Below are 26,320 nucleotides of genomic sequence, written 5' to 3'. Positions count from 1 at the left end.
TCTTGGATTCATCCAAACTCTTCACTTTCTCTCTCTGCTGCTTTCCCCTCTCCAAGCAATTTTTGGGGTGCTGATTTTGAGATTACATTTTTTTTTCTTCTTCTCTTACTGTACAGATCTTAAAACTGATCTGAATTTTCTTTGCTTTTTTTTTTTTTTAAATAAAGAGAGCAGTAGAGACAGTGGTATTAGGGAGCAGTGGTATTATTATGAGGCAAAGGAGGGTAAAGAAGGGGATACCCAAGGGACGGGTCTACTTTTCAGTCTTGTTTACTGCACCACAAAAGGCTCTTGATCAACTATAGTGATCAGATCCTAGCCAACCTGATGAAGCCCACTCATTGCATCCAAACTGGCTAGGAACTGATCAATAAAGTATCTACCCATATGGGCTGGGTGGATTCTGCTGCGTGACAGGCAAACATTCATCAGGGATGGTTTCCTCATCTTCTTGCCAGGAAAAAAGCAGAAAAGGCCCACCAGAAAAAAGGGGGCAAGTCAAGGGAAAAAAAAGCTAGCCATGCTCTAAAAGGTGTACCAAATGTCAGGTTTTGGCACAAGGAAAGGCACCCGGGCTCCTCTCTGGGACCAGGACACAACCGCTCTCACACACAAAAACTGGTGAGTGTGGCAATGAAAGAAAAGAGTTATCCTTTCAACATGGATCCTGTGGGTTACTGTGACACCATCCCAGATGCAGGAAAACAGAGAAGGTGATTTTATGGTCCCTTGTGAAAGCATCTCAGTTTTAGGACGCCCTACGCTTCGATGCCATGACATCTGAGAACCCCATCCATTTTCAGTTCTTTTAGTAATTCCACCAGGTACCGTCACGTGTGCTAAATGTAATTAATAACTGATCGGATAAACAACCGAGAGCTCTAAATTCACCCCATTCCCGCCGGGGGAGCTGCAATTCCACCCGTGGCTGCATAAACAAAACCGAGGGTGTCTGAGCTGAGATGCTTCACCTCCCCCACCCCATACTCCCCACCCGCTACTGCCATCTATTCCCTTAGCCCCTGGGATCGTTAGCAAGGTTCCTGGAGATCAATTAGCCATGAAAGTTGGCTCCGAGGCAGCCGTGCTAATTTGCACAAACACCGCGCGCGAGTGTCGTAAACAAGGCAGGCGTTAATGGGACACCAGGGAACTTGGCGGAGCAAAGGAAATGCTCCCAACCCTCATCTCACTGGATCGACCCATGTCCCGGCATTCGGCTGATGGCTCAAGGCGGGTTCCGATGGCTGGTGTAGTGTGGCAAGCGGTGCATTGCTAGCCTGGGTTATGGTGGTCCTCTGTGGGCCAAGCAGGACATTGATTTACAAAATGGAAGGGGGGTGCATCTTGAAGTTTTGAATTGAAAACTGCACCTCAGCTGAACCTGTCCCCGCCTCATCTTCCCATGCTCCATCACTGCAGGTCCCTCCTCTCCCCACCCCCCAAACTGGCTCACTTCCAGTGTCAGAGCCAGTTTCGGAGAAAAGGGTCTTGGGTAACCATGGGGAGGCAAGGCAGGGAAAGGAGTGGAATTCAACACTCTTCACTCATCCCCCTTTGGTTGTAAAAACCAGCCCCCCATAAATAGGGCTGGTATTCATACATGCCCGTTAATAATTCTTAATGTCTGGCTAACACTTTCTCAAGTTCAGGGCCCTTCACTTCCATTACCTAGCTGCAATCCTTACCACAGCCCTGTAAAGTACGGCAGTATTATCAACCCCCGTATTGAAGATGGGCCGGGGCGGCTGAGGGTGAGAGAGCATAGCGCTCCTCAGCTGCGGAGTTCAAGGCAGAGGCGACGTTCGAACCGGGCTTTACCGAGTCGTGGTCCATTCTCCCAGCCACTATGCCTACACCAGCACTCACTGTCAACCACTCCAGGACTGCAACTTCTACATGTGAACCAGCCACCATAGATCAAACTCTGGCTGAGCCCAAATTGCATCTCTAGTTTCCTGTTCATGTTAGTGAGTGTTGAAAAGCATCCCCCATATGGGGTGATTCTAAAATGTCCATTGTTATCACATTCCTGCTGCCGACAAAGGTCCGTCTAATCAAAGCTATGGTTTTCCCAGTGGTAACGTATGGCTGTGAGAGCTGGACTGTAAGGAAGGCTGAGCGCTGAAGAATTGATGCTTTCGAACTGTGGTGCTGGAGAAGACTCTTACGAGTCCCCTGGACTGCAAGGAGATCAAATCAGTCCATCCTAAAGGAAATCAACCCTGAGTGCTCATTGGAAGGACAGATACTGAAGCTCCAATATTTTGGCCACCTAATGCGAAGAGAAAACTCTCTGGAAAAGACCCTGATGCTGGGGAAGATTGAAGGCAAAAGGAGAAGGGGACGGCAGAGGATGAGATGGCTAGATAGCATCACCGATGCAATGAATATGAACTTGAGCACACTCCGGGAGAGAGCACAGGACAGGAAGGCCTGGCGTGCTATGGTCCATGGGGTCACGAAGAGTCGGACACGACTGAACGACTGAACAACAACAACAACAATCACATTCCTGTTAGTTGGGTGCCTATTGGATGCCTTTTACCCTGCTGGCTGAGCTTCTGGCAGTGGTGGCTAGTGGCGCTGATGTCAGTGGGGTACTGAATCCACTCTGGGTTTCAGTCAGAACCAGTCCGAACTCTAAAGGAGCTCTCCAAGGTGCTTTGTACTGTAAATGCTTCCCCAAAAGGCTTTAAATGCTTCACATCTTGGAGTGCACCTTTAGAGTTCTGACTGGTTCCGACTGAAACCCGGAGCGGATTCACCGCCCCACCAACATCGGAGCCACCAGCCTCCCTTGGCTTCATGGCATCATTTCCATATGCCCTCACTGTCCTTGGTCGCATTTACCCTCACTGCTGTTTAATCCAATTGGCTGTGGAGAGCCATGTGGCTTTGTTTCCAGCCATCCATAAGGCCAGGCGTACTCACATGGGCCCCTGCAGTCAAGGTGAAGAAGAAGGAGAAGGAGAAGGAGAAGGAGAAGAAGAAGAAGAAGAAGAAAACTGGTACGAAGAAGGAGTGGCCAGTGCAACGAAAGGGCATAGAAACAATACAAATGGCCAGCCAAGTGAGTATCTCCCCCCGCACCCCCATAATTAGTTTGGCTGCAAATAAGCTAATTTCAAAGTGAATACTAAACTCAGCAAGTATTTGTGGCAGCCCTGGATCAAACAGCACAGGCAGCACTTTCTTATCAACACACAGCAGCTCAAACACTACGCCTTGGTTCAGACGTAACATGCAGCTCCACCTTACTCTTCCTCCCCATCCTGTCTTGTACACCTGGCTACAAAGGAAGCCTGACACACCTCAATTGCCCAGAAACAACTACACCTGGCTACGGAGGAGACTCCTCTGGCTTTTGGTCCCCCGAAGGAGCAATCCTATGCATGTTTAGGTGGAGAAAAGTCCTACAATTCCCAGCATTCCTCAGCCAGCAGTAGGGGCAATTGACACATATATCGTCACAACTGCAATAGGCCGCTTACTGTGAAGTATCTGTGGTGGGGCTGCAACATTTCAGGCTGTAAGTGGATGATTCAATATCTGGATGTCCCCCCAATTAAGAAAAAAAATCCCTGCACATTAAAAGCTAGGATGTCAGGGAGAAAACCAAACCAGGCTAGGGATGTCTGCCTGACATGCTAGTTTTCCAGATGCAAGGGGTCCTCAGACATTGAGTCTCCCACCACCAGACTGGTCAGGAGGAGGTCCCTTTGGTGAGACTCTGGATTGTGTGGTTTGAGGCAGGAGGTGAGACTGGGGCGCTACCAAAAGCAGGGCCAGTTCCGCCACAGCGGCAAGCCAGGCCACCCACTGCCTACATCCAGCTGCTGGCACTTCTTCTTTAACTGGCTCTGCTCCCGTGCTTTTCACAGCAACGTGACCCTCTGGAAATCTTGCAGGCAAGCCATTTCCTCGTGGCTGCACCTTTCGGTCAAGAAACGCTTCACCTGAAACAGTGTGGCATGTCAAGCTACAGCTGTGGCTGAAGACAGGAGCTGCAGAGCCCTGATGCATTCCTGGCCCTGGCTTGGCCCGTTGGGATGGCTCTACGCAGTCAGTGTTGAAAACCGATGGCACTGCATGAAACTGTACTCCTCCTCCTAGTAGTAGTGGTTAAGAACATGAGACCAGGGTGTGAAGCCTCTTTCAGCCCGAGAACAGAGTTCAATTTCAGAGGAGCTCTTGGGGCTGCATTCCAGTGGCGGGCGAAGCCGAAGTATAAAAAATGCCAGCATACTTTAGCTTAAAGCACTTAATGCCAGAAACTAAGCCTGAGGGGAAGCATTTAAAGCTTTTAGAATGGGGCTGGGGGCTGCACAAACCCAGTGGAGGCTGGTGCACCTTAAATGCTTCCCCTAAGGCTTTACTGCTTTGCACCTTGGATAGCTCCTTTAGAGTTGCTGGGGGACATGGGCGGGAGGGTGCCGTTGCACTCCTGTCCTGCTTGTGGGTTTCCCCTGGGCAGCTCGCTGGCCACTGTGTGAACAGAATGCTGGGCTGGAGGCACCCTGGGTCTGATCCAGCAGGGCTCTTCTGATGTTCTTGGTTCTGACTGAAACCCAGAGCGGATTCACCGCCCCACTGACGTCAGATCACCAGCCTCTACTGCGCAAATCCTGGGAAACCACCAAACAGTTGGTGGTCCGGGAAAGGCGGGGGCAGGGGAAGGGAGTGTGGCCATTTGGGGAACTCCGGATGGCTGATTTTGGCCCCCCAGTTGGGTGGACTTGGCCTGCGGAATGAAGGTTCAGCACCCTTGCCGTAAGACAAGCTCTGCTGGGTCAGCACAAGGATCCACCCAGCCCAGCATCCTGCTGCCAACGAAGTGAACAACTGAATGAGTCTGGAAAGCCCCTCTCCCCTGCTCTGCAACCAGGACATGAAGTCGACAACCCTCCCCTGCAGTCTGTTCCCTCTGCAACTGGGATGCTGAGACGTACTGCTCCTGAGCATGGAAGTTCAGTTTAACGTTCATGGCTAATGCCCATAGATAAAACCCGTCATCTTCGAATTTGTCTAAACCCCTTAAAAAAAAGATGGTCCCACCAGTGGCCATCAACCCATTTCGTGGCAGCAAAATTTCTACATTATTTGTGCATGGTGTACTGAATTACGTCCTCTTGTCTGTCTTCAGCCTGCTGCCAATCAGTGTCCATGGGTTTCAGGCATTATGATAGAGGGAGACAAACAGCTCTCTCACAACTTTTCCCATGCCATGGGTTGTATCCAGTGTCAGCCCTACTTAAGTAGACCCACTGAAATGAACAGGACTTAAATTAGGCTAATGTTGGATACAGCCCAATGCATCATTTCATGAATCGCTATCATGAGCCTCCACTCACCCCTTTTCTGCCTTAAAGCTTTTTTGCCGGGGGTGTTGCTCCAGCGCTACGATCATCTCAGCTGCTCTTTCCCTGATATCCTTGTCGAGATGCCAGAATGGCACACATTTTGTTGTTGTTTATTCGGTCAGTCACTTCCGACTCTTCGTGACCTCATGGACCAGCCCACGCCAGAGCTTCCTGTCGGCCGTCGCCACCCCCAGCTCCCCCAAGGTCGAGTCTGTCACCTCCAGAATATCATCCATCCACCTTGCCCTTGGTCGGCCCCTCTTCTTTCCCCACACAGTACTCACTCCAAATCCTCTTAAGAATAAAAGTTAGCCATGGGTGATTGCTGCATAGTCCATGCAGGATTACACCAGCTTCCCCCCCCCCCCACTCAGAAGGGGGAAAGGCTCACCTGCACATGATCTCATGGGTCAGCAATACACGGCACATCTCTGGGTTCTTGTCTTGCCCTTCGTAGATGATTGCCTGAAAATGGAGTGGAAGAGAGGGAGACGGTTGAAGTGAGACATGCGGCCTTAGAAAGCTCAGAGCCTGGATGCTGCAGCACATGGTGTTTTTTCCATGTGCTAAGTGCATGCTTACTGATTACCCCCCCCACACACACACTTGGTAGAAATCGTGGAAACCAGAGGACATGTGGTGTGAATTTCCACCACACAGTCATAAGGACTATAACCTTGAATAGTTTCTCAAGCCAGAGCTACATGCTACAGCCAACATTCTGCATTGCATCGCCTAATGCTTGCCTTTAATGTGCCGTTCCAGCCTTTGGGTGCTGCACCGTGCAGAACATATGAAATCCTATTCTCGGATGATAATGGGACAGATTACACCCAACACTTCAAAGCATTCACACATATAGCTTGACCCTGAGCATGTTTGCTTGGAAGCCAGCTTAATTTTTGTGAACCACCCAGAGCGCTTCGGTTATTGGGCAGTATAGAAATGAAATAGATAAGCAAGTCCCACTTCAATGTTAAAGGTTGCTTTATGTGTGACCTTTGTGCTAATCCTAGGTGTGTTCCTCTGAAAGCTGCCACCTTTGGGGTTAAGGCTTTGTTCTCACTGAGGGGATCAACCTGTGTTTGGCCTCCTCCGCATGTTAGAACGTTCCTCTGTTCAAAACAGGTCCTGGCACACAGAAAGCTAGCATGTCAGGAAGAATGCAAAGCTAGATGGCGGGGGGAGATCCAGATTTCGTCACAGCCAGAATAAATCCATTGAAATCAATGGGAACTGAGCTAATGATGACAAACTTAAGTTCCATTGATTTCACTTTCTACTCTAAGTATGACTAACTCTGGATCCAATCCGTGCACATTTTCTATGTAAAGGGATTTTTATTTTTTTATGGAATTGCATTTTGGTCCGAAGAGAAGTGTGTGACGAGTTGATGGGACACCACCCAGGTACAGGCAGATCACTTCAGTGCAAACTACGCGTAGGTGAGAGCCCACAGGAAGCGAGGCCTGATAAAACCTCAGCTGCTGTGTAGTGAGCTGGCGTGGCTGGGGAGAGGGGGGACATGTGAGGCGGGAGACATGCCAATGGCCTTCCTTGGCATGGTCTACATGGGTCATAGGAGCGAGCCTTCCTTGGCACAGAATCAAGTTGCCATTTCGGCGCTGGCATTGTTGTTTTCAAAACTGAGCACAACGTGGGCCACCCCGAGTGAGCCCCCTGGAGAAGGGCTGTGATGTTTCTGTGTTCCTGGTGCTAAGTAGGTGTTAAACCAGCAAGGCTTCTCTCATGCTGTCTGCGTCAGCCATGACACAGGCCGGCACAGGCCTTCTCATTAGCGGTGTTGATTGATGATGGTGAAGCTTAATGAAGCACCTTCCAATTGTTTGCAAGAGGGGGGCTGACTCCCTTGGGCTCCTCCCTCAAGGTGGGTGGGAGGCTTGGAAGTGCACCAAACTTACTCCCTTTTGCACTCATCCTGCCTGCATGGGACAAAGCTGAGCTCCATCTGTAACAAGGACAGGGCCTTTCAGATGCTGTTGGACTGCAGCTTCCGTCAGCCCTATCCAGCATGTTGTAAAGCCCAGCGTCGCCCAACCTGGTGCCTTCTTGAGGTTTTGGATGACAACTCCCAGCACTCCTGACCACTGACTGGGGCTGATGGGAGTTGAAGTCCAAAGGGTCTTCAGGCCACCAGGCTGGGGAAGGCTGTCCTGGAGTAGGGTGGCACCTGCGTACTACCACTCCACCGTACACCAACGGGCCCATCCCTGTCCCTGCCGGCTTCCTTTCTTCACTGTTCAGAGGAGAGGTCAGGTTTTCCAGGGACCTACCTAGGGTAGCATTCAATGTTAGTCCTGCGTGGAGTAGACCCATTGAAATGAATGAGACTTAAGTTAGTCACGACTAACTTGCACCATTCATTTCAATGGGCCCACTCTACATAGGACTAACACTGGATACTAGCCCCGGTCCACAGATTTAAAATGCTTTAATCATATTTATTCCTTCTTCCCAGATGACCTGGGAACTGTAGTTCTGCAAAGAGAGGTCTTTCTCAGCACCCTCACCAAGCTACAATTCCCAGCATGCTTTGGAGGACACCAATGTTGTACACTATTCCAGCAGCCATTCTAGCAGCCATTCCAGCAGGCTGCATGGAGGGAGATGAGAGGAAAATGCAGGGCCATTCTCCCAGCCCTGCTGAAAGACTTAACACCCGCCACACGCATACACACACACACACACACTTCCCTCTCCATTCCCTCCTCCCCATGTGTCATGTCTTCTCAGATTGTTAGCCTAGGGACTGTCTTTAATTGATTATCTGTAAGCTTCTCTGAGAGCCTTCTTGGCTGAGGAACAGCATAAAAATACTTCAAATAATAAATAAATAAATAAATAAATAATAAAGTGTTGAGTGGATCATTCCCAAGTTGCAATGTGATGACCCTGATCGCCACATTTGAGGCAACACTCTGTGCATCCGTGCAGCAATGCGTGAAGAACTGCTTCCTGTTACATATCAAGGACCCATATACAGCCCCCTCCCCAATACACACCCTGCCCTCTTGAATATGGATAAAGAAACAGGGGTGCCCCCCAAGCCGCCCCTCCAGCACTGGATGCTGTTACCTGCTTGGACATGGAGTCGATAAGCCGCACGTAGAGGTCCTGCTCGGTCCGGAGTCCTATGGGGAGGCGAAGAGAGATGAATTTGGAGACTCTTGGGTTGGAAAGGTAGAGGCAGCAACCAAGGCCGTAAGTCAAAACGGTGGCAAAGGATCCATCAGCTCCATTTGGATTTGCTGACAACCTTCCCGCCTGACAGTGCTCTGCATAGATCTACACTACAAACATGCAGCAGTTTTATGCTGTCTGGACTGTCATGGCTTCCCTCCTCACCCGCTAGAATTCTGGGGGTTGTAGTTTAGCGTCGGCGCTGAGCCTTCTGGATCCTTGACCCTCATTGCTCCACCAGAAATGCAGAACTACCATATCCATATGGCCGCTGTGCAGGACCGGAGAGAGGGCACTGCGGAAATTCCTCTGCAACGCCACCAGGCTCCCAAGTGTGCATCTTAAACCACACCGCTACCCATGGCGGAAGCCGAGTACGATCTCAGAGATGGGTCCCAGCTAGGGATGAATGGATCGTGTAAAATCTGCTCTGTCTGTGTTTCACGGATTGTCAGGCGCCTTTTGCTCCGTCGTCTGCTCACAGACGGACGCAATTTTTTTCCGTTATGCAGAAAAATGCACAAATAATTCCATAAGAGGGGTCTCAACCATTTACATGATTTTCTTTAGTACGTAACATTGAGCGTATTCAACTTTCCCTGTGTATATTTACCAGTCTCAGCAGAGACTTGTGAATTTTCCTACAAACAAATATGCATACATTTTGGGAAAGTTAAAGAAAAAGATCTGAAAGTCCATGGACTCCGCGTGGCCTGAGGGGGTCGCCCCGCAGCAGGTTCCGCAGGCCGGATTCTTAGAAATCCAAGCTCAGTTTAATCCGTCTCGAATTTCTCCAGCATCTCTAGTCCCAGCATCCTCAGCAGGGTGATGACAGATCTGGCCCTCTCGCCCAATTTAGGAGTGTAATCTAGTGCTGGGGTGAAGCACTTGGCCCAGATGCACTTGGCTAGGTTTCAGGGAGCTGGGGCTGCCCTCTTTCATCCTGGGAATCTGCCTCAGGAATGCCAAAAGGCACCCTCCTCTTCCAAACCACTTCTGATGCTCTGAAAAAAAAAATCCATACGCCATTGTCTATGCTGCTTGGAACTACGCTGCTCGGAACCCAGGATCCTGCCCTGACCACGCACTCCTCACCGTTACTGTACAGCAGCTGTAACCGGTAGTGGATGCCGTTGTTGGTCCTCTCTCCATTCTGCTCCTGGAAGAAGGCGGAAAGAGGGGCAACGTGATGAAAGGCTGCCTCCTTGGACTGGAGAGACCCCCGATCAAATCCCTGCTCAGCCACGAAGCTCCCTCTGGGCAAACGTGGGCCAGTCACTTTCTCTCCTGGCCTAACCTAACCAGGGTTGTTGTGTGGATAACATGTGTGTTGGCAGGGAGAGACAATCATGTATGCTGCCTTGAGAGCAAAGGGCTGGATGCACCTGATCTTGTCCGATCTCGGAAGCTAAGCAGGGTCAGCCCTGGTTAGGACTTGGATGGGAGACCGCCTGGGAATCAGGCTTCCTGCATTGAGCAGGGGTTGGACTCGATGGTCTTGTAGGTCCCTTCCAACCCTATGGTTCTATGATTCTATAAATATAATATCATCCCCATATTGCAAACTGCAGGAAGGAGGCCATTCTCAGAGTTCATAGTGCAGGTGAGACTCAAAGAGAGGAATTCTTGTTCTGTTGCTGAGGCTCCCGCACGGCAACCCTGTGCAGGTATACCCAGAAGTAAGTCCCACTGAGTTGAATGGGGCTTACTCCCAGGCAAGCAGGCATTGGATGACAGCCTTGCCACACTGTTGCTCTTGCTGGAATCCCCTCTTCTACACAACTGCTGGCGGTGGAGAGCCCCAGGGTCCCCTTTGCATGAGGCTGCTCTACCGGGGCATCCGACCTCACCTGATGCCACGATGCACCATCGCTGGGCAGTGGCTGGGGCCCAACCACGTAGGCAGGGCCCTCTGTCAGTGCATGCCCTGGGCCTATAATACACAACGCACTAGCGCCAGGCAGCAGAGGCTGGTGGCTCCCATGTCAGTGGTGCGGCGAATCTGCTCCGGGTTTCAGTCACAGCCAGTCAGAAGTCTAAAGTCTAGAAGTCTTAGGAGCTGGAGAACTCCTTTAAAGTTCTGACTGGCTCTGACTGAAACCCGGAGCGGATTCACCGCGCCACTGACATGGGAGCCACCAGCCTCCGCTGGCGCCAGGCAGCTACCACGTTTTCAACAGCGCCCCAGAGGTGCAGCTGACTTCCAGGGCACTGCCTGGGAAAAGGCGCATAGCTGATGCGGCTTGCACCAAAGCCACATGGCGGTGTCTGCCCTGAGCTGACTCCTGCCGTTTGGAGAGGATGTCTCTGATCTGATTCCACGAGCCTTCGGCGGGGAGGGTAGGAGAAACGATCGCACAGCCCGCTTGGCTTCTTACTCTGTCCTTCTCCACAAAGTCAATGAAGGACGTCCTCTCAATCTCCACCGGCTGCCCGTGCCGGTCGTACATGGCCAGCACGAAGTGGAAGAAGTTGGACTTCCTGAGGTTGGAGGGCGGCTGCTTCTCAAAGTGGGCCCGAGCCAGTCCAACGCCACTGCGGAGGGAAAGGAAGAGAGAGCCAGTCTTGAGATGGGGGAGGGGAAATGGCTGGTGATGCCTCCACTGGGGAGCCAGTCTGGGGCAACAGTTGACTCCCACTGGAGCAGTCATTGATATTACTTGGCAACAGGGCTCAGCATGAAATCAGATGGCAAGGGGAGGTTTCACAATCCCTCTTCAATGCCAGCAAGGCTGAACATCAACGAAAAGAGCCAAAGACCCCATTCCAGGAGAATGCGGCCAGAACTGAAAAGGGCCCAGGCCAAAACCTCACAGATACAAAAACCTCCTCTAAGGGCAAAAAGTGCAACAGGGTCTTGCCTGCTCTTAACAGGCAAAGAAGGATGTAGAGCAGCCTTCCAGATGTGATGGACTGCAACTCCAGCAGATGGGAGTTGCAGTCCAACGCACTTGGCAGAGGCTGATGTAAATGGAGGGTTCTTCAGAGATATGAAAAACCCAGGCCATAGAGGACTTTAACACTTCAATCAAGCAACTCCTGAAAAAAAGCTTACGATGGCCTTGCTGACTTCCTAAAAGTCTGGAATCTAGTACATACAGCTGTCCGAAACATTGGGGACATCACCAAACAGGCTCTGTACAGTCCCCTAGCACAATCATTTTAAGCCTTTTCAGGTGGGATGGGACAGCACCTAGGGAAGGCAGGAGAAGGTATCTTGTGGGTTGTTTGCAGATCCTGGGATCCACCACCAACCCCACTTTTTAGTATAAATGACCATCGTTCTTGTCTGTGTGTGCATGAGCACACCATGTGTCTCCTCCCTCTGTCTCATTCTGTCCCATTTTTCTCCCTCTCTTGTTCTGCATCTGAAAACGAGACCCCAGCAAACAAAGATTCATGCCATGATAAAACTGTTAGTCTTGAAGATGCCACAAGAGTCTGTTGTTTTTGCCACAAGACGGCTGCTCCCTAGCAGTCATTAAGCTAAAATACACATCCAAGCAGCACTATGCTTACATTAAGGTTTCACCCTCAGGTTTCGAGGCGCACTGCTTGCACACAAAAGGGTCATGCTGTCCACACATCTACTGGGGTTGCTGTAAGAGTAAGGCTTGGGAGCATGCACAAGTGGTCGTTTTAAAATGTGTCCTTTGGGGGCCTGAAAGGCTTGGAGGTCCTGCCTATTCAAAGTCCCATCAAGGCTCTCAGTGAGCCAGAGACTGGCCTAATAAACACATGTGATAAGGTGCAATTAATTGCTGACATGAAGGGTGCACAGGACAAGGATGGGAGACCACTTTGGGAGCCAGATGGATGCTTCTCTCTGACCTCCTCACAGGAAGAGCCGGACATCAATAGAAGAGACCAGCAGAGTAAATTAATTAAATAAAGTGCAGAGTGCCTTTGGTCAGCTCTAGGAACTGTGACCTGCCCCTGAGTTTTTGAGATCAGAGAAGCACTGAAAAATGTCTCTTCCTCCCAAGCTAAAAATAGAGAAATGCCTGAGAAGTCACACGCTGCCATATATGCATAATTAGCGCATGTTCAAAGCCTACGTCCGAGCAGCTGCGCACACGGAGGGTGGCTGATCATTCAGTCAGGATGCCTGGCTGATGGCATGGCAGGAATTTGCGCCGACTGAAGATTGAATCACCCTCCAGCCCCTTCACTCTCCAAAACCAGACTGAGCAATCAGATGCCAAGTAGGGCAGCACAGCAGGGCTCCTGTGCCTTTGAGAGCTGGAGTGCAGACAGAATGTGGGCTGGTGCAGCTTCCCAGTCAAGGGTGAGAAGAACTACCTGCCAGAAGGCTGAGTTCTATAATACCACTCTTAAAGGTACAGGAGCTCCCCACTCTTTTGCGCATCCTCCGAGAGCACGAGAGCGCTCAGCCTACGCACAACTGAAAGGAGTAAAGAGACGTAATTTTTAAAAAGTACTAAAACGTATGGTGCGGGAGAGGTGGCATGTCCTGGGGACTGAACTTGAGACCTTCTGCATGCAAGGCAGGTGCTGGACTACTGAGCTATGCCACTATTATTATGATTATTATTACTACTACTACTAATATTGTTGTTATTGTTATTATTCCGAAATGCATGAAACCTGCTAAAGCTGAAGAAGGTGAGAAAGAAGGAGTCGCAGATCATTTGCTCGATCAAGCACTGCAGGTCAGGGATGGCCCGACACATCTGGCCACTCCAAGCGCGGGGCACTGCAGGAGTGAATTGATGTGCAGAGGAACCACTGGTAAGGCAGTGGGACGTGCTGGGCCACAAGGCTGCGATCATCCACAACCCAAGAGTGGCACCCCACTGCTTTTGGCCACATTAGAAAGGGATCCCAGGGAGCACATCTTGGATGACACTTCGCCTCGCCAGCCCTGTGGTCGCCGCTGACGGCATTGTCACTGCTAGAGGGCCCAACTTCAACCAAGATATAAAATCACAGACAGGCGCTCCCCACAGTTTAATCCAGGGGTGGGGAACTTTAAGTTCGGGGGCCAAATCTGGCCCACCCAGATAGCCACCCCCCCTTCCCATGGCCCCACCCACCTTCCCCTGCAGTCATAGTTTCCCAGCTTTTGCACTGCTCCCCCCGCATTCTCATAAGGCCTAGTTACTGTCAGTGAGAGCTTTAAGTGAAAACGTGCTGTATTTTTGGTCCTGCCTTTTTTGTTTTGGCCCTGCCTTCTTTGGTCTTCAGCCCTGTCCACCCAGGACTACGAGAGCTTCTCCTAAATGGAATTAAGCCCTCAGGCTGAAAGAGGTTCAACACCCCTAAATGACCACAGAAGGGCAGAAGGCTTCCAAGGGAATGACCTGCCTCTTTCACAGTAACAACCCAAGCCCGGCTTGCTTCAGGAGATGGGGGAGGAGGGTGGATGACAGCTCTGTGATGGAAGGGGAGCTGGAGACGCAGGAGAGGCGACCCTCTCCTGCAGCATCGACGCCACTAAACACAAGGGCAAGCTGTCTGGGCTGAAGCCTGGCAACCCCCAAAAGGACCAGGAAAGGGAAGGGGAAAAGGAAACAAAATGTGCAATAACCAGTCACTTTTGGGAACATCACACAATACATCTGGAGACAATTTAGTGAGAATTCCTGATTTTTTAAAATGTTTGTTTTCTTTTTCGCATTAAGAGAATTGGGGACAATCTGCCAGTTGGAATGAGACATGGAAGGAGGCATCAGTGACTGTGCAAAGTGCTAGAAGTGAGAGGGCAGCCACCGTTTTTGCTCCTGTGCCAGTTTACCTGCATGAGGGGCAAGAAAATGCAACCTTCCCCAGTAGGGAGATTCAGTGATGGGATTACTGGAGCTGACATGGATTTTACCTAGTAAAATACTAAGTGTAGTGGCAACAACGATGCTTCTCCTGTTGACTTGCTGCCTATAAAGGCCCCCAAAGGCTCTGGGTGTGCCTGGCTTTCTCCTTTTAAAAGCCCAGCCTCTCGTGTCAAGGATGGCCTCGTCTCAAGGGTGAGGGGAAAGTTGTACCAATTAACACATGGACCCATCAGCCCATCCTGCTGGTGCTGGAGAGAGGCACAGCATTTCCAGGCACACTTGATAAAACTATGCCACCTGTTGGCTCTTTATGCCAACTGCAGAAGGATCGCGCCCCTCCAGCTTAGGATCTCAGCCCCAATTCATGAAAGCAGAAGAGCAATGTCTGGTTATGGTTGCTACTACCCTACCATCACCACCGCCACGCATCATTAACATCTGCATGACGGGCAGAAATCCAAGAGGTGCAGGCAACAAAAATACCAGATGCCTCTGCTGAAAGGCATGGCCACTCTAGGTGGTGGGGACCACATGAAACTGCATGCACAGGGAACCTGCTTTGTATGGGATGGCTCTCCTTACGGATCTAGGGTTCAGTCACCTGCGCGGTGAGATATTGTCATATATTCCAGGAAGACAAGAATCTGCACAGGTAACTGATAGGCTATCTCACTTGTCTCCATCTGGTGCCCTCCAAATGGGTCAGACTACAACAGCCTGCTTTTCTGACCACTCTCTCTCCTACCTGGGGCTGATGGGAGTTGAAATCTAAAGCATCTGGAGGGCACCAGGCTGGGTAAGGTTGCTCCAGTGTAAGCAGGGCTGATGACCATTTCAGAATCCTAGGAGCTAGAATCAAATGCTTAGGCCTCTGGCCATGTACAAAAGGTGAAAAGGCAGAGTTTCAGATTTCTAGGTGCCCAGCAGATAGGTTTTTTAATAGCCTGGGCATTGTGTATACAAGAAGTTAGTTCTATTTTTTTAATGATATTTGTGTACTGCCTTTCAGTAAAACATATCCCCAAAGCAGTTTACAATAAGACGTTTTTAAATAACGATTTGACATTTGCACATCCAAAACAATAAATCAAAAAACTAAAAATAAGAGCAGCAGCAAAAACAATCCAGATGAAGGACCAATCAAGCATCTTCCACAAGCTCAAGGGAGCACATACATTTCCCCCTTGTCTTGGAAAGGAGAAGGGAGATGATGCAATCTGAGCCTTTTGAGGGAGAGAATTCTAGATGTTTGGGGCCACCACAGAAAAGGCTCTGATGCTAATAAAGGATAATCTGACCTCTAAAAACGATAGTAACTGGAACAGAATGTCATGGGGTTTTCATATAGCCTGGGGAGGGAACACAGGAGAGAAGGTTCTCCCTTGGAGACTCAGGATACAGACTGTTAAAGTCAGAACTGGAAGCCTGAATTGGCTCAGAAACCGACTGGCAATGACTGAAGCTGTCTTGGAATTATAAGCAAAAACAAAGACAGTTGTATTGACTGTAAGAAAAATTCTAAAATCCATATTAATGTAATACCTTTATTAGGTCAAAAGATCATAAAAATTGTGCAAACTTTTGAGATCTCCAGATGTCTTCATTAGGCAAGATGTTACAAAAAGCAGGCTTGAGGAAGAGGAATGACTTGTAAAGATGTTTTGTAACATCTTGCCTGACAAAGAGATCTAGAGCTCTCGCAAGCTTGAACAATTTTTGTGATCTTCTGATTGACCTAATAAAGGAATTGCGCTAATATGGAGTTTGGCATTTGTCTTGGACTAGATGATTAGAAGTGCAAACCTGTACATGTCTACTCAGAAATATACCCCACTGAGTTCAATGGTACTTACTCCCAGGTGAGAGGGGATAGAACTGCAGTCTGAACCAAACAACACTGAGAACTGGGTTGCACAATCCCCTGCCCAAATATTTTTGAAACCCTTACTTCAAATCACTAGCTTCATTTACTAAAAGCCTGGTATGCATACTTACTTACTTAATTAGTTGCATTTATATTCCACCTTGCCTCCAAGGAGCCCAAGGCAGCATCCATGATCCTCCTCCTCTCCATTTTATCCTCACAACAACCCTGTGAGGTAGGTTAGGCTGAGAGTCAGTGATTGGGCCCAAAGTCACCCAGTGAGCTTCATGGCCGAGTGGGGACTAGAACCCAGGTCTCCGAGGACCAGTCCAACACTAACCACTACACCACACTGGCTCTTTAGCAGTCAAATATCATAAGTGCATCCAATTTATTGCTACGACTTAGCCCGCTCCAAGTGATTAAAATTTCAAAACAGAGTATGCAACAATTGACAAGGTTGCCAGCTCCCAAGCAATTCAGTGTCAAAACACTGTGTGGTGTAGTGGTTAGAGTGTTGGACTGGGTCTCGGAGAGCTGGGTTCTAGTCCCCAATCAGCTATGAAGCTTACTGGGTGACTTTGGGCCAGTCATGGACTCTCAGCCTAACCAACCTCAGAGGGTTGTTGTGAGGATACCAATGGAGAGGAGATGAGGAAGATTGCATCCACTGCGTTGAGCTCCTTGGAAAAAAGATGGGATATAAATGCGACAAACAAGTAAACCAACGAACAGAAATACAGTAAGATCCGGCGGAGGCTGGTATCTCTGATGTCAGTGGAGAGGATTTACTGCCTCAATGACATCAGAGCCACCAGCTGCCGCTGGTAAGATCATTCCTAGAAACGACGACCCCAGACTTAACTCTGCATTTACTTATGGAACCCCACATTTTAAAATCTAAATGAAACACTTTCATCCCAACTGGGCTGAGGCAAACTTTAATGAAAAGAAGTTTTTTGCTGGATGGCGGAGTGTTAAACAGAATGCTAGCTAATAACGCAATGGGTTAGTCTCATTTCTGTTCTATGAGTTTTCTGGGCAAGTGACAACCAAAGAAAAGCACTTTGACATCCCAACCGTTTCAGTGGGAAGGATTCACGCATGCCCCTGTAGTTTTCCCACTGACATCAATGGGTCTTTGAAACGTTTAGCTTTGGCTGGATCGTATCCGAGGTTTTGACTTTACACTGTGGTGTGAAAGTTATAGTGAGATATTACTAGAAAGATCATGGCAGAAAATACATACAACCGGCATGGAAGTGCCAGCACGCATCAGCCACCAGGAACACAAATTGCGCCTGTTCTGTTGATCCAGTTGGAGGGTGAGGATGCTGCTGTTGCCTGATTATTGCTCTGATGGCTGGAATACAAGCCGCCTTGCGATAGATGCGGCCCAGGGAAGAAGATGAGAGACTGGAAGATCATGTCCTATCTTCAAGACCATTCTTTAAATGAACGGGGGGAGGGGGGGAAATGGACAGCTAGTCTGGAAGTCTCTATAGTGTCTGGAGAAATTAATCACCTGACATTCGCTGAGAGAAGGGGCGGATGGCATGGGTGGGGGGAGTCATTGAGCTGCTACACATCCGGCTGCTCAGAAATTCTTTTTTTCTTGACTCCTGCAGCTGACAAACTGTCCAAAAGAGGGGAACATTCCCCCAAGCCTTCGGAAGACACATGCCATGGACCCCCAGAACTGCAAAAGGCAGCTGGTGGAGAGCCGTCCAGAATTGTTCTGAGGTGGATTTTTCAGTGCAAGAAAAGTTGCAGGGTTTCTTGTTTGTTTATTTTGGTGGTGGGAGGAGAGGGATTAAACATGTTTGAAACTCCCCCCAACCTTGTACCCTTTTGTGTATTTTTTACACACCACACTCACAGTTCCCATAATCTGCTGCTGTGTGCAGAGAGCAGGGAGAAGGACTGGATCCCACCCAGTATCTCAGGCAACCAGGCCAACGTTTCCAGCCATGTGCAGGACAGTGCTGGTAGTTCTGATGTCTGTCTGTCTGTCTGTCTGTCTGTCTGTCTGTCTGTCTGTCTGTCTATCTATCTATCTATCTATCAGTGGAGGCCTCCAATGCCAGTGGGGTAGTGAAGCACCTTGGAGAGCTCCTTTAGAGTTCTGACTGAAACCCAGAGCAGATTCACCACCCTGCTGGCATTGGAGGCACCAGCCTCTACATCCATCCATCCATCTACCATCTATCACATTTATATCCTGCCATTTCTCCACAAAACGCAAAGCAACCTGCATGGTTGCTCCTCCTCATTTTAACCTCACAACAACCCTGTGAGGTAGGAAAGCTCAAGTTGCACTTAATTACACCTAACTAGGTAATTAGTTACCCAGCGTTCCAGTGGGATGCGTATTCTGAAGATGCACAGCCAAATACTCCTCCTGATCCACATTCTGCCCCACCAAGTCAACTATGCATGAATGCATCAGGGCAAGGTAACACCAGTCTGGTTTCCTGGGCAAGGGGGATGCATTTACAGCCACAAAACAAACCATGGGTTCTCTTACTCAGTTGTTCATGGTTAACAACCCATAGTTTAACCAAAGTGCAGGCGCTGCACGTAATGACAACGCACAATCCCAAAACAACCATGATTCAATGACAACCCACACTCAACCCGTACTCCGGTTTGTCATGACGTGCAAACCAGGCCATTGTGTGGAATTTTGAATCTAGCACAGAAGTTGGATTCCTGAGAGTTTCAGCTTAAAAAAAATACCCCCCATGAGCCCCCAGCTTTGCAGTTCTACCCAGAGCACTGTATTTTGAGTGGGCCGCCCTGCAGCCTGTCTTGCCTGTTGAATGCTGAATTTTGTTTCACGGGAAATTGCATCCGCCAGGTTCTCTCCTGGGAGACCGTCTGCTCAAAGCTCAAATCGGCTTGTAATAAAATCTGGCATGCCGTGTAACAGAGTTGCCTGGGCTTTCTTGCTCTTATCACGTCGACTCTGAGCTGACAGGATCAAAAAAGACCTCGACGAGCTCCGACAAACCCCCTGCAGGGCCTTCCAAGAACCCGCTGGGCCGGGCTGGAAAATCTCTACTCTGAATTAGCTCTACGCTTGGTTTGTGGAGGCTGGTGAATATCTGCCAACCTCTGAAAAGCCCAAATACCAAGATCTGCCGCCCGATCCTATACATATTATTTATCAATCAAGTTTGCAATTTCTATCTTGCCCCTTCCAGTGTGGCCACTTACAACATCACCAAAAAGGAGGACAATAAAGGACACAGATGTGCATAAAATTTGCATGTGCTGCTTTATATGTATAGATGCAAATGCATAAATAATTGCTGTCATTTAAGTAGAAATACAGTCTATCTCCCCATAGAGGGGAAGAAGGCTGTGGCCAGGTGACCTGTGTACCTGTTCAGTCTGCTGTCCAGCTGCTAAGTGTTGATGGGCATCTTGAAGGCCCCCAGAGCTCCCCCTTTTTGGACTGGACTGGACAGCCCTCTGAATAGAGGACACCTTCACATAGTTTGGAAGGACTGTCCTCTGAGGGTCCTTCCAAACAAGGACTATCCTGGGTAAATCAGGACATATGGTGACCCTAGCCCCTGTCTGAGGGCTCAAGGAGAGCAGCATCAGTTAAAGCAGAAGAAAATACATATGATAAGAGCAAGCTATCCAATTAAATTAAAAGTTTCCTATACCTGCTTAATCCTGACCATCAATTGCCAGCTCCATGAGGTTAGTCTTATGCAGGGGTTCCCAATGTGGTGCCCGCAAAGCTCTCCACCCCATGTCCTGTTCAGAAATCTTTTAAAAAATAAAAACCGTGGAAAATGTTAGGATACTCTTCTTCCTCTCCCTTTCTAGCCTCTAGCCTTGCTCTTTCTCTCCTCTCTGCCCCTTTGCCTTGCTATTTCCCCTTCCCTCCGAGCCTCTAACCTTGCTCTTTTTCTCCCCTCTACCTTGCTATTTCCCCCTCCCCACCAGCCTCACTATTTCTCTCCCCTCATGCACCTCTTTAGCTCATTTTTGACTAGCCAGGCCTGCAGAGCAGCCATTATGTGGTTTACCACATCCTCTGTGGAAGCCATTTTGTGGTGGTGCCCACAGAAGTTCCTCAAATTCCTATATGTGCCCACTGGTCCAAAAAGGTTGGATATCCCTGGTTTTATGCATCTTCCTGGAGGGTACTGTAGTTCAGACATGAATGGGAAAGGGGGTTCCTCAAATGTCCCTGTGTCCCCTTATTGTAGATGTCCCCAACCTCTTTGGCTTTTTGGGCACCCTCACAAAATGGCTTCTGGGGGGATGCTGCCCATTCAGAAAGTGACTGTCATGCTGGGCATGGCCAGTCACAAACGCTCATTTCCCAGAAGGCAAACTGGCGAGACCAAAAGAAAAGTAACTCACCCCTAAACCTAAGCACAAGGCAAAGGTGAGCTCCAAAACACAAAACCATACTTTTGAACCCAAATAAAGACGGTGCTGGGGGGCAGCACTTTGCTTTTCAGGTTGCCAGTGTCCCAATTAAAAAATAATTATATTTTTTGAAAATCTTAAGAAACAAAATGAAAATCGGGAGGGGCAGGAGCCTGGGGGTGGTAGGAGGGGTGTGTGTGGAACCCCCTCGCCTTGCTGCTTGAACTTGGCACATGGACGTTACAGTGAAGAAGGCCGTGGTGATGACCCCACGGAGAGAAGCCATTTAAGGCCCAAGCAGATGAAGTCTTTTTATGAGTCCAAAGCAGCACCTAGCGTTGCTGTCCGACTATAAAACACACACATATACCAACAACAACCTGGCCTTCTCTTGTGCTTTTAACAGGAGATTTATCGCCTGCATAACCATTCAGGGCCAGTTTACTCTGAGGTCAGGTCCCACTGACTTCAGTCCTTAGTCATAATGGCACATAGGACTGCAGCCTCAATTGTCTTCCTTCTGCCAAACCCAGAAAGTTGTTTCCACGGCCTAATGTTCACTCAAGCACCCAAGGAAGTAACCCAGGAAAAACCGGAGGGGAGGGCAGGTGATACTCAGCTGGATCTGCCACATCATTTTTGGAAATGGGGAATGCGCACGTTAACTCTTTCCCACCCTGCCATTTTCTTGATCAAAACTGCTGCCCCCAAACTAGCCACTTCAGGGCCCCAATTCTGATTGGCAACGTGCCATGGGGGAAAGGGTTAGAAACCCACACTTACCCCTTCCCACCAGCTGCTTTTAAACTTTTATTGGAGATCCAATAGTTGTGCACATTCTTCCTCTAGCAATTCTGGCAGGTGTAAAATCAGTCTGCAGTTGGTTTCTTCTGGCAAGGCTCTCCTGCTTTTAAAAGCTGCATGGCAGGCAGAAATTCTTGTCGGTGAAGCATTCCCCCTTGCTGCATCTCCATGCTGAGTGGAAAAGGTCACCTGTTGAATTCCTGCCTCTCATGGAAAGGTGGCAAGCCTTGTGCAAAGCACTTCCCGCAGCAATTGCCATGACAACCCTGTGAGGTAGCTCACAGTACTATATCTACTTTACAGACATAGAACAGAAGAAGGGAGACACAGGATTTGCCTGGTATTAACTGAAGCGAGAGATTAGTCCCCAAACCAGTTTTCAATACCTTGACCCTTGAAGATCAGAAGTAACACAAAACAGAGTGCCTCCAAGCCTGTGCAGAGTGCATTTATGTCACAAGAAGTCCTGGAATATGTGGGGCTAGATCAGGGGCCTTGAACCCATTTCAGCCCAAGTGCTGAATTCAATTCTGGAGAAGCTCTCAGGGGTGGGTGGGGCCAGAGGCAAAAGAGATGGCCCATTTTTACTCTGGAGTAGGCGCAGGAGGTCCAATCCAGATCTTAAAAGCCCCCCAACCCCTTCATGCTAGGCTCCCAATCTGGATCGGGGCCCTACTCTAGAGTACAAATGGAAAAGAAGAAAAAGACCTAGCTGCTAGACCTGCCTTTTTTTGCCAGAGGCACCTGCCTGACTCTGCCTAATGGTAGGACTGGCCCCGAGACCTGGTCGAGCCAACAGTCCTCGGCACGTCTTAAACTCCTCTCCGCTGCAACTTAATGCAAGAACATAAGAAGGGCTGTGCTGGATTAGACCAAAAGTCTATCTAGTAGAACATTATCTGTGCATGGTGGCCTACCAGATACTCATGGGAAGCCCACAAACACCCCCCCACTTCTGTTCCCCAGCAGCTGCTGTAGACTGCCTCTGACGCTGGAGGTAATATATGGCCATCATGAGTAATAGCCATTGATAGTAGCAGCATTGAGCAGGGGGTTGGAGTAGATGACCTCTGAGGCCACTCGCACTCTATGATGCTATGATTCTCTAGCCTTCTCCTCCACAAATTTGTCCAATCCCCTTTTAAAGCCAACCAAATTAGTGGCGATCACTCCATTCTGAGGTAGCGAATCCCATAGTTTAACTACAAGCTGTGTGAAGAAGCCCTTCCTTTTATCTGCCCTGAATCTCCCACCAATCATCTCCATGGGAGGGCCCCATGGGGTTCTAGTATTATGAGAGAGGGAGAGAAATGTCTCCTTGTCCATTTTCTCCACACCAGGCATAACTTTGTAGACCTCTGTCATGTCTCCTTCTATTCGTCTTTCTTTCAAAGCTGAACAGCCCCAAACACTGTAACCTGGCCTCATAGGGGAGCTGGCCTTAATTCAGTTTACCTGGGAGCCACCTTTAGCTCCCGCAGAAAGACAATGGATAAAAACAAGGCTTTTATGGATGAAGCAAAGGATGGACCAGTTGCAGACCAAAGGAAGTGAAGCTAATGTAGCCTGGAGCCCAGACTTAAGGGTTCATGGTAATTGTTTGAGGCTGTAATAGGAGATGAAAACATTGAAATTCCTTTTTCCTTCTGGCAACTAGCACTACCTTTGGGCTGTAATCCTAGACACACTTACTAGGGAGTAAGTCCTATTTAACTCAGTGGGGCTTGCTTCTGAGTAAGCATGCCTAAGATTGCCACTGCCTGTTTATTAAACAGTCTTTTCTTCAATGTCTTAAAGAGGTAGGCTCCAGAGGTGTTGGCAGTATGAAAATTTATTCAGATTTAATCAATCACTTAAAAGCCAGATGATTAATCAACTATGAATTATTTAATTATTTCACCGGCCCTAATTTTATGCCTTGTTCTTTACTGGGTTACGAGTGGAGAAATAAACATGCGACCACCCCCACCACGACCAGCACCCCATCAGAAAACCCACCCAAACCTCAAAATATGTAATTCTCCGAACTTTTTTGTGCTCCCAAAGACATTTTGGCTCTAAAAATACTCTGCTTCAAAAAAGGCTCGCACAGGTTCCCTGCTGATTGAAGGATTCGTTTTGACAACCAGCTCCTTCTCTCCCCTCACCAGCCGCCTTCCCCATAACTCCCTTGCATTCAGCGAAAGAAAAAGGCTGCTTAGCTGCTGCATTTCAATCACAATCTTCGCAGAAGGCAGGAATAACAAGGGAAAGCAGAGAGGAAGTCTGTCCTCTTTAAAAACATGATACAAATTTCCTTCCCAACCTTCAACCCCCAGACAAAAGTGAGACAATCCCTTCCCCCCTCAGTATAATCTCAAAGGTAAATTACTTTTCCACCCACTGCTTCTTCCTAAGTTTCTCTCTGTGTGTCTGTTTGGGAGGGGCAGGGGAGAAAGGGAGATTTGCAATCTATGTAGACAGCTCAGGGGAAAATAATTTTCTTGGTTGCGTCTTGTGTAGGGCACAATTCTCTGGGAATCTGTTGCACACGTGCCCCATTGGAAAGAACAGGAGCAGAAGAAGAGCATGCCCATCCACGTCTCCTTCCAGTCCTGGCTGGCACCAACACTCCAAATCAGCAGGGAACCTACGCAACCTCTTTTTCGGCAGGGTATTTTTAGGCTACAAGGGAGAGGGCCTTTTTGGTGGTGGCCCCCCTGACTGTGGAATACTGTCCAGTGAGGCCCATCTGGCCCCCGGTTAAGACCTTCCTCTACTCTCAGGCATTTGACGACATATGGGGGAGCTTCTTAATTTAGGTGTTTTGTCGGATCTTGGTATTTTATTGTTAATTGATTTAGCAATTGTTAATTCTTTGGACAATGAATTTAGTTAGTTGTTTTAGCTGTTTGAAATTTTCAAATTGCCTTGAATATTTTCCTGAGAAAGGCATCTAAGAAATTGAATGAACAAAATCCGGAAGGAAGGAAGGAAGGAAGGAAGGAAGGAAGGAAGGAAAGAGACATCCTCCTCAGGCACCTGCTGAGCCCCCAGATGTACCCCAGCATGTCCCAGATGCTTGGTTTGCCCCCCCACAAAAAAAACTTTCCCCATCCAGCCCTTTCAGTGGAACTGGGCAGCCATATTAATTTCCCATGAAGCCCAGCCACCGTTGCTCACCACCAGATCAGCCTGTGAAGGTCCCTGGACACAGAGGAAGGAGCCTACCGGAGGGTACTTTGCCTGGGACTCATTCAAATCCGGAACCCACCCTGCTCCCACCTGCTGGAGTAAACTAGACTTTGCTGCATTGTCCCACTGTAGGTAGGCAGGGAAGCTGCAACGGGCCCATCCCATCAGTCCCATGGACACAATCCACCAGGAAGTTCTCCTGCGAAAGCCACATTGAAGTGGAGCAGAAGAACGTGCCGTATCCAGAGTCAGACCGTTGGTCCAGGTAGCCCAGTATTCCAACACGGACTGGCAGCAGCAGCTCTCCAGGGGTTCAGGCAGGGTTCTTTCCTTGCCCTATGGGGATGCTGGGGATTGAGCCAGGGGCCTTCGGCATGCCAAGCAGGGGCTCTGCCACTGAGCCACGGCCCTCTTTCTAAGCATGGGAGATGCTCTGGGCGCCTGGAATGCCCGTTCGCAGCTTCTGTGCGCTGCAGCGAGGTTTGCACAGGAGGGGAAGCAGGAAGACGGTTGCTCTGCCTTGGGGCCAAACGAGCTCCCATGCTGCCTGCAGGTGGCTGCTTCTGATAAGCGGTGGAAATGGCGTGCTCCTTCGTGTCGCTGTGGCCCGAATGCCAACCCAGCATCAGCCGCTTAATGTAACGGGGGAGCAGAGGGACGGCGGCCTGTCAGGAAAGGGCTTCTTTTTACAGCGGAGCCTTGCTTGAGCCTCAGGGTCTAGCGTTCCTTGCGCTCCTGCTCTTGCTCTCAGTCCTGAGCCTGTGAAGCCCAGCTTGTCTCATTTTCTTAGCTGTAGCCCCTTCCTTTTACTTGGGAGTTGTGAGATTGACTAGACTGGGATTACAGTCAGTGTCTGGTCTGACGTTTTTCACTCCTAGGAGGGGCCAGAGGCTAAAGAAGTATACGCCAGCAATCGTCACTCTCTTCCAAGCGGGCACTGCTTTGGCCCCAGGCACCGCTGCTGAGGCCACTCCCAGCACAGGTCCACATTGCACACTCTCTCTTTTGCCCGCGCATTCAGTTTCCCCTCCACCTCCAGCAGATGCGCAGTGCGTCGCTCACGCTAGCCCTTCACGTTGCTCCACACCCCCCGACAGAGCTAATTGCTCCTGTACTCTCCTCTTCTTCTCCCCAGCCCAGCCACCTGACAGCTGAGGAGTGGCAGGCCTCCTGGCTCTCCACCTCCGAAGCCTCCTCCAGTAGCCCAGACCACAGCAGCCGGCCCACCACTGGAGCATACAACAAGGCAAAGCTATTGGGCCCCTGCTGAGAGTGAGCAGCTACTGAAAAGAGAGAGAGAGAGTGAGGGAAAGAGGGAGGCACTTGAGGTGATTGGGAGCCGCCAGTGAGGAACACTGGAGTACACAGCTCAGAGAAAAACCAAGTTTTCAACAGAATGAAAGAAAGAAAGAAAGAAAGAAAGAGGGAGGGAGGGAGGGAGGGAGGGAGGGCCTTGCTGTGGGGAAGAATCATTTATTAAATAAATCTATTTATTCATGTTATTATAGTAAACTATTTATAAAATGCCTTTCTGCCCTAAACAGGGCCTCCCAGGCAGCATACAGAGCAAAGTATGAAAAGAAATTTACAATACCAATCAGATTAAGAACACATCTGTTTATAAAACATCCCAGGCAGCAGACGCAACCTTAAATTAAAAATGGTTAAAAGTCACACAAACAAGAATGTTTTCACCACCCGCTTAAACTGAGCAAGGACAGAGCTGA

At 49.3% G+C, this 26,320-nt stretch overlaps 1 protein-coding gene across 3 annotated transcripts in view; it reads right to left on the bottom strand.

Annotated features, from left to right (window-relative positions):
* Positions 1-26,320, bottom strand: part of LOC146343544 (transcription factor COE3-like) — a 106,188-nt gene that overhangs the window by 56,104 nt on the left and 23,764 nt on the right. For all 3 annotated transcript variants that reach the window (XM_084855267.1, XM_084855266.1, XM_084855268.1), the window contains 4 exons: positions 10,943-11,099; positions 9,660-9,723; positions 8,460-8,515; positions 5,755-5,828 (listed from right to left, as the gene is read on the bottom strand). In XM_084855267.1, coding sequence (XP_084711393.1) covers positions 5,755-5,828; positions 8,460-8,515; positions 9,660-9,723; positions 10,943-11,099 — 351 coding nt within the window. The remainder of the gene's footprint in view (positions 1-5,754; positions 5,829-8,459; positions 8,516-9,659; positions 9,724-10,942; positions 11,100-26,320) is intronic.

The sequence above is a fragment of the Heloderma suspectum genome, chromosome 5 (assembly GCF_057233095.1).
Source record: "Heloderma suspectum isolate Gila_16-S chromosome 5, 16-S_ref, whole genome shotgun sequence".
Taxonomy (NCBI): Eukaryota; Metazoa; Chordata; class Lepidosauria; order Squamata; family Helodermatidae; genus Heloderma; species Heloderma suspectum.
Note: the sequence above shows the minus strand (reverse complement) of the source record. Positions and strands in the feature narration are given on the sequence as shown.